Genomic DNA, 12,137 nt, shown 5'->3' with positions numbered 1-12,137 from the left:
TTTAGTTAAGGAAACACCAAGCCAAAAGGATCTTCATTAAGAAAAATAAATCTGTCCATGAGTTGACCTCCTCAAAGGTAAAGTGTTATTTATCAGTCACCACGTTTATACACTCGAATGTTTAATTTTGTTAGTTTCGACAACTATTTTAACCAAAGATACATAGCTGTGGATATACCGAATGTTTTATCGATTTGAGCCAGTAAAGTACCTACAAATTCGCCGGTTAAAGCTTGAAAATACAGTTGAACCTCTATTAGGCGGACACCTTTTATATTTCCGGGATACCGGCAAGTGGCTGCTCAATGAATGTTGGCCGCTCAGTGGAGGTTTGTCATAAAACGGCACGAACTTTAGCATAAACATTAATTTATTTTGAAACAAACACGCGACGGGAGAAGCATAACTAGTCCACAATAGGTCGTCATCTCGACTGTTTTTTTCGTTCATCATATTCTTAAAATGAAGCCAATAAAGTAAGTGTATCAAGCGCTTTAAGGCCGTTTAGTAGAGGTGCCAACAATGGGAGAAATCTCTTTGGGGCAGCTTGAACGAGGCCACGGCCGCTCAAGGCACCACTTTTAGGCGAATCCTTGTTGACATCCTGAACAGTCTGTTTATTCGTCAGTTCTTTGCAATCAATAACAAAGGAAATATGGGCAATAAAAAACTGCCAAATTTTAAACACCAACAGCATATATCATTACCACTATCATCAACAACACTAATTAACACTAACGTAGTCATTATCATCATCATAATCAGCTGCAGCAGCAGCAGCAGCAATTGCAGCAGCATAAGGACCTTCATGAAAAAAGCACACAAAATAATTCTTTTCCCGTGAGCCAACGTCGAACAATTGCATTTCACTGCCCATGACCAGTTAACAACAGTTGCAATACACTTTTCTTGTCTCATAATAAGTATCTTTAAAATGAATTAACATGCCGTGCATGAAATCTATGCGTTGGACTTAGTCAAGGACCTGATCTAGAATGTGCTAAGCTCTGTGAAAAACTTAGCCGCTAGCAAAGACTACTTGAGAAAGACGATAAAAAGAATAACTGTTGGCTACATAATATTTTTCTAATAAAATATTTTCTGGAAATGTCAATAACTTACGTATAGCGTAGCCCCAGTGAGCACAACTTCTGCATTTTTTATTGTATAAGTTTTCCAGATTTTCCCCACAAACATTCAGCATAGACATTATCATTTTAGCAGCGGAGGTCCTTTTCAGACAACTTAATAATCTCAACGCAATTAAATTCTGTTCAAGAAATGAATAGAGTTGACATTTCAACGAGTTAACATATCGAGACTGCAGCTGCCTCGTCGAACTGTCGAGAAACGTTTTTGAGGAGATTCGTTTTCGTTCATCCATACAAAGGTAAAAATATCGTTCAGCGCATTTGAAAGAGCTGATTCCAAAACAACCCTGAATATTCAACAAGTTCTTCGTCTTGAAAAAAGCCTGGTTGTAACTCCTTCATCGCCCTTTGAAGGTAGGAAGTATTACTTTCTGGCATTCGCCTTAAGAAACGTCTTACGATTCCATGCCGAAAATGTCGACGCAAAATTTCCTATTCCTCAAAAATCTGAGAAGAAAAATCTCTAAGGTTATGATAGAAACGTTAAGATTGGTAAAAAAGACGTGTACATCGCTTTTTTTAACTCTTGTATGAACAACGATCTTTAACCCACATTTAACCATAGCCTTATCAGTAAAATCCAGCATCCCTCACAATAATATTATTTTTGTAAATATTTGTCACTCTAAAGTAAGTTTTCGCCCTTCTCAGGCTCAGACCTTTCCAGTTTCTAGGTTCGTTCTGTCGTCTTACATGAAGGAAGACAAGTCCTTAATTGTATGCGTCGCATCCTTCCTGACATTTAACACAAATTAACAAAGATTTCGACGTCTCAGATTTTGTTTCTCATCACCAACATTTGGGTGCTACTCATGAAATAAGACTGGTTTTCTGCTGTTGTTTTGTTAACAGTTTTCCAAGTAAATATTTTTTCTAATCACCTCAGTAAACAACGTTATGTGATCTTTTAAGGACACATGTATACGGATATTTTTGAAAACGAAGATCTTTTTCTCCGTTTTCAAAAAAATACGCGTCCACGTAGCGCATGCATTTTAATCACTTATGTCCCTCAACACGAAAACGCTAAACGATGGAAATACAATAGTATCCTTTACAGAGCATGCGTAATGTAAGTAGTATATGCTGTATCAAGAGAGGATAAAGAGGACAGAGAGGGTATCCCCCATACACACCCTTTTTCATAGGTAATTCGTCTCCAGTTTTTTTAACACAACAGATCTCAAGGGGGATTAGGCAAAAGCCAATCACATAGCACGAATGTGTTCCGCGTGGATGACCCAAGCTAAGAGGCACGCGTCCTTCACGAATTGACGCAGAACAAAATGGCGGAAGATGGGGAGGGCGATGTTGCTATTCGTTTGGTCGACGAAAACGACTACAGAGAGATTTCTTCTAAAGCTGTGTTAGCGAAACGGAAATTAAAAAAGAATCGCCCTTCCTCTCTTGTATAGAGCTAACAGTAAGGCAGGGAAATCCTTAACACATTGAATATTCTATCAGGATCATTAATAATTTACAATTTGAAGAGAGAAATTTCTGGTTTGATATTTATTCTTTTATTAGTCTTTTATTATTCAACAAAAATAACACTTGGCGTCCTACTTGCTTTATTGTACAAACGACCGGTTTCAATAGACCGGCGAAATCTCTCATTTTATTAAAGCACTGAGGTTAGGACAACTTCGAGTTAAACTGATTTCACGGGTTGTCAAAGAGTTCAGCGATTCTCTATTCCCAGGTGAGCGCCGACTCATTTCGCTTCGATATTCAGGAATGCTCTTGATCTCTTTGCGCTTTTATTGCCTTTCGCCCGACATGTTTTGCACGGCGTTTAGTCATGCGAAACCGCCACGAAACACCCACGCCGCGCGCGAGGTAACTTTATCCTGATTCTAAAAATAACTCGAGACGAATTACCTATGGAATAGGGTGTGTATGGGGGATGCCTTCTCTGTACCCTTTATCCTCTCTTGGTTGTATTTAACTAATGTATGACATCATCGTATTCCAAAACCTCCTTTTCCGCCCATCCACATGTAAACGAGAAGCCGGCGTTTTAAAAAATGTTCACTCTGGGGACCGCTTTCCAAAACCTGCGTTTTTCATTTGCCTGAAAACCCAGTTTACGTTTGGACGGAAGGTCAAATGTAGACGGGGCCCAAGTCTAACCATCAGGTGTTCGTGCCTAGAGCGGACAAAATAAATCGTGGAATGTGACCAAACAAAAAACTTAATCGCAAGCGATTTACAATACTTCCGAAAACCTATTCCTTAAAAAATTTTTCTTTATGCAGATGGTTTCTCAAATTTTCCAGTTTCGGATTCGCCACGACCGTTGAATAAAAGTACTGATCATAGTAATTTTCCAGGCTTTGACTCTTTCTGAACTGAATATATTCACAAATTCCAGAAAGAAGAAGATTGAGCTGTTTCCACCGATTCTGCCTACTGTTCATTTTTTAATTTCAGCCTTTTTCCTGTCGGTATTTGTTAATATTTACTTTAGGTCTAGGCGAATGATTATCATTGAGCAATGTGTACTGGTTTAAGGGTTTTTTCTGCTATCCCCTCTATTTAACATTTAAATACGTCCACATATCGAGTCCAGGCTAAAATCCAAAAATGTTTCTCACTGGCTTTTGTTTGTGGGCTTCTGTCTTACGACTTATACAAGGACGGGCATATTATTGAACTGTGGAGAAATTTACATTTCATGAACTGCCGGCCTTATAATTGAAGGGAAGAAAAGTGTCAGAAATTTTCCATGAGGGCATTGATGTCAAACTCAAACTGGGCAAAAAGCTTCTATAATTGCAAATGAAATACTGTAAATGACGGAATAAATGGTAGCAAACTGACCAACAATAAAGTGTTTTCACTCACATGGCCAGCAGCTATGCAAAGTTATTAGAAAAAGAAAAATGTACACAAGAAAAAGGCTCAACGCGCACAAGACTGTGTTAGGACACCAATAGGTGAATCTTTGTTTACACTTTTTGCCTCATTAACATATGCTTATCACCTTCACTAATAAAAACTCTGAATATTGAAAGGGCATAACAGTTTCAGTTATCTCTGAAAATTTGAGCCCAATACACCGAACAGCTTCGGAGAAATTCTCTTCTAAAAAAACACGAAATTTTACAGAGAATGTTAATGGCTCATTAATTTTTTTACCACCGGCAATTTCGCAGTTTTTGATGGCTGATATTTCCTTCAATATCGCTTCAAAGAGCTGAAAATTGCACAAATTGCTCAATGTAATCAGCTCTTTCAACTTTGCATTTAGTGCGTATGTACGGCCACGGCTTCTATGAGTGAAGTCGTATGCAAATGAGGAAAAATGTATTAAACAATGACGTCAGCAAAGATTCGCCTATATGGCGGACGTGACTTCAAGTGAATAATCTCCATAGTGTTTGCAACTCCAATAAAATCTTCATATCGTACATGGTAATTTATAATTAATTTCTAAGAATTTTACTCGTGAAAACTAGCATCTGCACTTGCCTTATTGTCTTCTCTTAAGCCTGGTTCCCTTGTGATCGCTACGATCGCTGAGAAAAAAAAAGTTCAGCGATCGCAGCGATCATAGCGATCATATGGAAAACAATTTCCAGCGATCGTAGCGATCGCGATCATATGGAAAGCAGGCTTTAGTGTCGTATGTGAAGACAATTCCCAAATACAATCCCTTACTGAGGAGCTTATTGTAGGGGATTTGTTTGAGTTTCGAATTATTATACTTTTTGGAAGGGGGCGGGGGGAAGGAGACGTGTAGGGAGTTATATATTATAAATGGTAGAGAGCGATCTTCTCGTTGTGCTGAGTAATACGGCGTGTTACGGTTTTTGCATCAGGAAAGTTTTATCCTTTTTTTCTCCAATTCCTCTTGGATGCTTTCGTACATGTATTTTAGCAAATTATTCTAGTATCTTAAAGGTTTCCGTCACGTTCAAGACAATTTGTACGTTGCAAAATGATGACGCAAAATGTGGTTGACCTAACAATTTTTAAAGAGCTCCTCAGGTGACCAAGTATAAAACAAGGGCTTGATGAATTTCCCCTCTAGGCATCTTTCATGTCAATTGATAAACGTTTTGCTGCAATTTTTTTCTTCTACTTACTTGACAGCAGCTTTTGAGGATAAACTCTAGGAAGATACCCCTTGCTCTTAGTCTGTGCGAGTAGTAAACCGGAATGTTCTCGCGCTTTAAAACCGTCCCAACAAAACTACGGAAAAGCGTAATACATTGCTAATAAAAAATATTAGAAATGAATTGTAATTAGTAGGGTTTATAAATCAAAGTATGCCGGATTGCGTCTCATGTATTAATTAAAAATCACTCATAAATAATTGAGTGGAGACAAAGAACGACAGCTGCTTATATAGCGACGATTAAGGCTGCAAAATTTGAAAATGACAAATAGTATTGTGTGATAGATGCAAGCATCTCAGGATCCCAGTGAGAGTTACTTTTTTCGTTATAAGTGGCATTAAATATCCTCGCTTTTAGGTCATAGCTGAAAACATGAAATCGCTGAGGTATCTAAATGCTTCACTGAAGTAATACTTACGTTATAAAATCAGAAAACAAATATTTTTCAGTTTTATGGTAAAAAAATTCAGTTTTAAAATCACAGATATCAGATATCTCTGCGATCTCAATGAATACTGGCGATAAAAATTATCATGGGGTTTTTCTTTTCTAAAAAAAGGGAAATTTCTGTCAGTTCACTTTAATATAAACTGCCGACAAATATTGAAGAAATTGATTTCGCTTCGGTATCGACGGTCGTTCTTCAGGGATTTACTGTCAGACACCCATGCAATTGGCCAGGCATTAATATTTATGCCTTATTCTTAAGCCTGAGGACATCACCGACCGACACGAAGTTGAAGTTAATAAAAGTGCAAAAAAGAACAAGAACAAGAACAAGAACAAGAACAAGAACAAGAACAAGAACAAGAACAAGAACAAGAACAAGAAGAACAAGAACAAGAAAAAGAAAAAGAAAGAACCAGGCCAATATCCCATCTTGCCCGCTCGCGGATTCAACTATAAGTGATAAACAACATTTCATCCGAATAGTGAATCATACGTTTCCACATCAAGTTTACAAGGTTATATTTCCCCACGTTTGCGGGGGATGTGTTAAGTTACATTTATTTATTTATTTATTTTTCATATGCGTATTACCTTTGGCGATTTATGGGGGATAAGGCAGACCAATCTCCTTTTATAAAATCGTTTTAAGTTAAACATTATTCTCTCTTTTTATTTACGAATATGTTTCATTGACCTTTTCGCCTACGCTTATAATGATCATCCCGTAAATTTAATTCCCTCCAGAAATAGTTCTTTACAGTATCGATTTTCCGGTTGTCCTTATATCTATCACAAAATACAAATTCGGATTCATTTTCTTCGACCAAAATGTTTTGCCCTGATTCAAATAATAAATAAAGGCTTAGGTCTTCTTTGCAGACTTAATAGAATAGTAATGAAGACTTTGTCCATAATTTTGACCCCCACTACAATGGGAATGAGCGATTAAAAGCCTACCACTCACACACTGCAGTTTTATGTCACGTATTTTCAAGAACAGAAACCATTAATTAAGTGGTTCAATCAGATGGGGAAATGATTTTTAATGTGCGGTTTCTAATGAAATATGTCAAAGCGGTTAATCAATGAAACAAAATCGGTTGCTCGGAGTTGCAGCTGTTTGTTAACTAGAAATGATATTAAAGTTTCATTGGCGTTTTAGATATTCAAACATAAATCAGTTCTTTGCAAGAGAGGTGCAATTTTAGAACAGAACTGCGGAAAGGACAGTTAAAAAACCTGTTATACCGAACTCAAGGTAAGGTTCCCTCTTTAGATATCTTTAGTCATTTTCAAACGGTCTTGGAGCTCCCTATTTTTGGTTGGGTAACTCGAAGTAAAAGAGTTGTCAACTTTCAACGTCTGCGACAGCGAAAAAACATTTAAATGCATTCACTAAAAGCAATACATCGCTTAATTTGAAGCAAACAGTTTTATTTCCATAACCACAATGTACGGCCAATGTAGAAGGAAAGAAGTTGTTTCTAAAGGTCTTACAATAGGAACCTTTCCAGCAATATGCTTTACCAACTGAATTAAATGGGGGCTATTATGGAGAACAAAAAAAGTCACACAGCTGGAAACCAATCGTTCTGACGAAGGGTTGGTCCTTGAAAAGTTGAAAATTACTTTTTATCCCTTAACGTAGTTGAGAAACCAGGTTGTTGTCTGTTAAGGCCCCCACCAACACTGGAGCACCACTGTTTATTTTGAAAGCACACTCTTCATTCACGCTGTAAACTGAAGTCGAGCGAATACTTCCGCGATTTGTTTTTTTTTTTTTACATCATTTGAAAAAGCAAAAAAAATGTGGTTGCACTTTTCGCCTGGACTATTTTTCATCTGGTTAGCTAGGGGAAACGGTAAGAGTGTGTAGACAGAGTATAGCATGGCGCTATTTTTTTTGAAGCAAAGTTAAGTCAAAATAGACAGACGTACAACGCCTAATCTCTACGACACCATTATCAACCTGTTCCACGATTCAACATATATCTGTCACAAAAATGTGATGGGAAGATAAGACAAGTAGCCCTTTTCATGCATAAAACGTTTAGGTATAGAAAATAGACTGGTGGTTTTCATTTATATGTTATAGATACATCGAGAACGACTTTTGACAGAAACATTGGCCGTACCTTGTTTTAATTCCTCTAAATTATTTGTCACTCTAAGTTTTAAATCTGTGGACGAAATTCTGCGGGAAAACCATTCAAATGAGACCTCTATGGCAAAACGGTTGCATAGTTCCATTTATTTTTTGATTTGTTTTCATATTTTGGGGGAAATTTTTCTTTGACTCTTTTCGGGAGCAGGTCGTTTATTCGGCTATCACGTTTATGAAGGGGTAAGACGGCATAGGATTTTTCTAACTTCTACTGACAAAGTAGTAACTTAAAGTCAATTTCTTTCTTTTCTTCAAAATCTTCATAATTTCGTCATGGCAAAAGAAAAGGAGTCAAATTAAAATCTCATTTAATAACAGGTCATAAAGGTATAACCGAGCCTAAAAGGATATAAATATATTTTGTGGAATATCAATTCATTGTTTTTTTTCAAGCATTAAAAGTACAATTCCCCTAACATTTTCCTTGAATTCAACCATAACTTTTTAAAACTCCCTAACATGCAATTCATACATGAACTGGCCACTTACGCGTCACAAATTCGAAGAAAAAATATATTTTTAGCCATCTTAGCATAATTGAATGACGTTTAACTTGATATTGTGCACAATTAAGACCATGACTGGTACGAATTAGAAGGAAATGTGCTAATGATAAAAGTCATCTTGTCGAAACAAGAAGAGAAAAATTATCGAGTTGTCTCAAATGTCACGTCTCAAAATTGAATGTATCTGTTTACTAGGAAATTGCTCTTCCCAAAGACGTGTTAGAGCTTAATATAGAATCTCACCAAGTAGTTGCATGTACTCTCTACGCCGAGACTAAACTAATGTAAATTCACACTAGCTAGACTAGCTCATGTAATTTTTGAAGTAAAGTGTTCCGTACGGTGTAAATTGGAAAATGGGAAAGTTTGCAGCATTTTACCATTGTTAAAGAAAGTACCGTAGTCGTACGAAAATTGGAGAAAAAATAATTGGCAATTGATTTTTGACCATATCTTTTTTTTTTCAGTTTTTGAAAAAAAAGGGGGAAAAATTATCAATAATAATACTAAAACCGACGACAACAACACACACAAAAAGCAATACACAAAAACTCTTTTGAACCCTTTTTTCTGTGATTAATTGTTGACATAACCAGACATTCTATAAAAGTGAAACAAGAGCTTATAAATGAATAAGAAACTAATGAAAGCTGTTTCCTCATTTTTTTCCTTTTTTTAAAATATGTGACAAAAAGTCTTGTGATTTCGGTGATTTGCACATTGTAGAATGTAACGTTTTTCGTACCTTCTATTTTCTAGCTTTTCGTATCAATTTTGATCATTTTAGCACCATTAAAAATAGTAAACAATAAGACTTACCTCCCCCTAATAACTGAAAGTTTCATATTTTAAATGAATTTTCTTATTCATGCATACATTTTATGCACGATTTTCCAACAACAACAACAACAAAAAAACATAAAAAATGGAAAAAAAATCGGTTGCAGTTATCGAGGACAAACAGTTAAAATTCCGAGTATAAATACCTTAAAAATTTTTGGCCGGACTTTGAGTTCTTTTATTATTATTTTTTTATTTATTGCACGTTTTGTGGACATTTGCGTGTACCACAACAATACCCTTGTGTAGAGTTGGCAGCTCATTAAAGATGACGAATATAAAAAAGATACTGAATAAAACATAAACGGAAGCACAGCGCCGCAACTAGATTGTCCGGCAAGGTTTATTTTCTCCAGAGAAACGGCATTGCTTTCAATGAAAAGGGAAAAAACTCTCTTAAACATCATAACAGGTACACTTCTATCTTTCTTTTGTGATTACTTATCATGCAAAGAACATTTATTTTCAGCTGCCTTTACTATTCAACATAATCTGTATTAACGGGGACAAGATGGGCAGAGCTGGTTATCAAATTATCAGCCAGAAACAACTGGACGATTTTCAAAATAATTATACTTACGCCATGTTTCAAACAGCTGTTAATATTCTCTTGATACCGATTTATGTGCGGAAGCTTCGGCTGAGATAAAAATCAATGATCACTTTTAAGGTCAGGATATCAAACCAGCAAAAGAAATTGACATAAGAGGACACGGAAGGTAGCATTTTTTGAAATAAGTTTAAAGAGTGATGCGAATTGATGTGCAACATTCCTCAAATTGCAGTTGTATATGAGTTACCAGAATTTAGTTTTCTGATGAGAATAACTTAAGACCACAGAATGTGAGATATCAGATTTTGAAGTACAAAAATTTACTCGTTATTTTCTTTGCTTGGAGACAGTGCCAGCTGCAGTCTTTTACAGAATTTTCCGATGTCCAAAAATCGGGGAAAATGGGTATTAATCAGTTAAAGTTGCCGCCCATTTATTCCACCGACCCGTGAGAATCGCAGCCATCAAGAAAATGGGGCGAGCATTTGAATGGTTTCCAGTTTTCTGGCTGGCCACTAGCTTTATTTTCGGGCCTCAGATTGGCTTGGCCTACTTGCGTTTATCATTATTATAATTATTAAGTGAGATTTCTAAAAACACGAAATTTCTTCTAGGCAGTCGAGAGAAAGGATACTTTCTATTGAAATTGTACTAATGATCCATAAGCATTTTAAAACCTATTGATGATCTCAATAATATTTAGTGAGAAAAATACTCATTTCACAGGATAGAAAACGTATTATACACAAGCCTTCGATTCCATCGCAGAATCTCTACCGTAAGAAATGGACTTGGACGCTTGTCACGTGACTTATGCTGTAAATCATGTGACAAAAAAACAAAACCGGTAGATCTCAAGAAGTTCGTAACCAGCGCTTTCGTGTCTTTCGTGTTATGAGTTTTTTTTAATCCCGTAAATAGAATATTCCTTTTATTTTAAATATCATTAAGACAGGATTAAGCAACTCTTTCTTCGCTAACAGATTATCTCAATGTTTACATCGTTTTCAGAGGATGACAAACAACTCAAACGAGATCTTACCGACGAACCAGACAAGTTTACTGCCCTGCAATCTGGATATGATGCTGGACAGTATGTCTTATCACTATCATCTCAACATTTCCATCATCGCCATAAACACACCGTTTGCCGTGTTTGCTATCTTCAGTAACATTGTTATCATAATAACAGTTTACAAGACTCGGGAACTTCGTATCCCAGCAAACATCTTACTTTGCTGCCTCGCCTTAACTGACCTAATGGTCGGCCTAGTCACCCAGCCTCTTTTCATTGCGTGGCGCTTGATGCTGCATTTCTCGTCAACCATTTGCAGCTCAGGCCTGTTGCACAGCTTGTACGAAGCATTTCTCTACTTATGTACGGGTGGTTCATTTCTCTGCTTGGCCTACTTGAGCACCGATCGCTCAATTGCCGTCTCAAAACCCCTCCAATACCGCGCCAACGTCACAACCAATCAGACTGCACGCAACATGGCGATACTATGGGCCATCTGGATAGGCTTTATCGTTCTCCGATACGTAGGCATCGATGAGAATAGCAATCAAATCATAACTTCCGTTATCGCCGGCCTTTTGGTCATCTACCTGCTGGTCGTTCAGGTGGTGTTAATGGTGTACCTCAAACGAAACAGCATCCATTCATTGCATTCGGGGGAAAACGGCGCCCTGATTGTTTACAGACGAGAGAGGCGTTGCGCTGTTACCATTGTATACATCTTTTTAGCTCTCCTTTTGTTTCTTCTTCCAGCTGTTCTTGTGCAAATAATAACTGGTTTTAGCAGCAGCAATCAGAGTAAAACAGAGATGAATTTTGCCATCTCCGCGCTGTTGATAAACTCTTCCGCGAACCCCCTTATATACTTTTGGAGAAGTAAGGACATGCGCAAAGCGGCGGGTCGGCTTTTTGTAGGCACCAAAGATAGCAGTGAAAGAAGCAATGAAATCTCTCCTGCTGGAAACAGTGGAAGCAACATGAGGAGGTCCGAGGAGGATATTGTCTAAATATCCTGTGTCTTATGTTTTTTTTTTCAATAGTCATCTCCTCGTTAATCCGCTTTCAAATCATTATCAGCTTTTCATAGTATAGATGTTTTATTTTTCTTGAAGAGGATGTTAATTCGCGGATTTTGAGCTAGTTTGAAGAATGCGAATCGATTTTTAATTAATAGTTTAGCCATCTATCTTCGGCATTTCTCTCCTAGGCAGTCAATAAGCAAATCTTACACCTTATCTAGATTGATGCTTGGGTTTTACTTGTTTAAGATTATCTTCCATGCAAGAGATGATTATATTCATGTTAGTTGCGAAGCGTTTTTTACTTACTTTTCA

General features: G+C 37.0%; 2 protein-coding genes across 2 annotated transcripts in view; one reads left to right on the top strand and one right to left on the bottom strand.

Moving 5' to 3' along the window:
- LOC140934582 (uncharacterized) overlaps positions 1-12,137 on the bottom strand; it is a 466,993-nt gene that overhangs the window by 376,232 nt on the left and 78,624 nt on the right. The gene's annotated exons all lie outside the window — the stretch shown is intronic.
- LOC140933404 (trace amine-associated receptor 7c-like) overlaps positions 10,814-12,137 on the top strand; it is a 3,624-nt gene continuing 2,300 nt past the window's right edge. The window contains exon 1 of the mRNA XM_073382956.1: positions 10,814-12,137. This exon is cut by the window's right edge and continues 2,300 nt beyond it. Coding sequence (XP_073239057.1) covers positions 10,869-11,810 — 942 coding nt within the window. The 5' untranslated portion in view covers positions 10,814-10,868 and the 3' untranslated portion in view covers positions 11,811-12,137.

This window comes from Porites lutea, chromosome 4, assembly GCF_958299795.1.
Source record: "Porites lutea chromosome 4, jaPorLute2.1, whole genome shotgun sequence".
NCBI classification, from domain to species: domain Eukaryota; kingdom Metazoa; phylum Cnidaria; class Anthozoa; order Scleractinia; family Poritidae; genus Porites; species Porites lutea.
The sequence above is the reverse complement of the archived record's forward strand: the minus strand, read 5'-3'. Positions and strand labels throughout refer to the sequence as shown.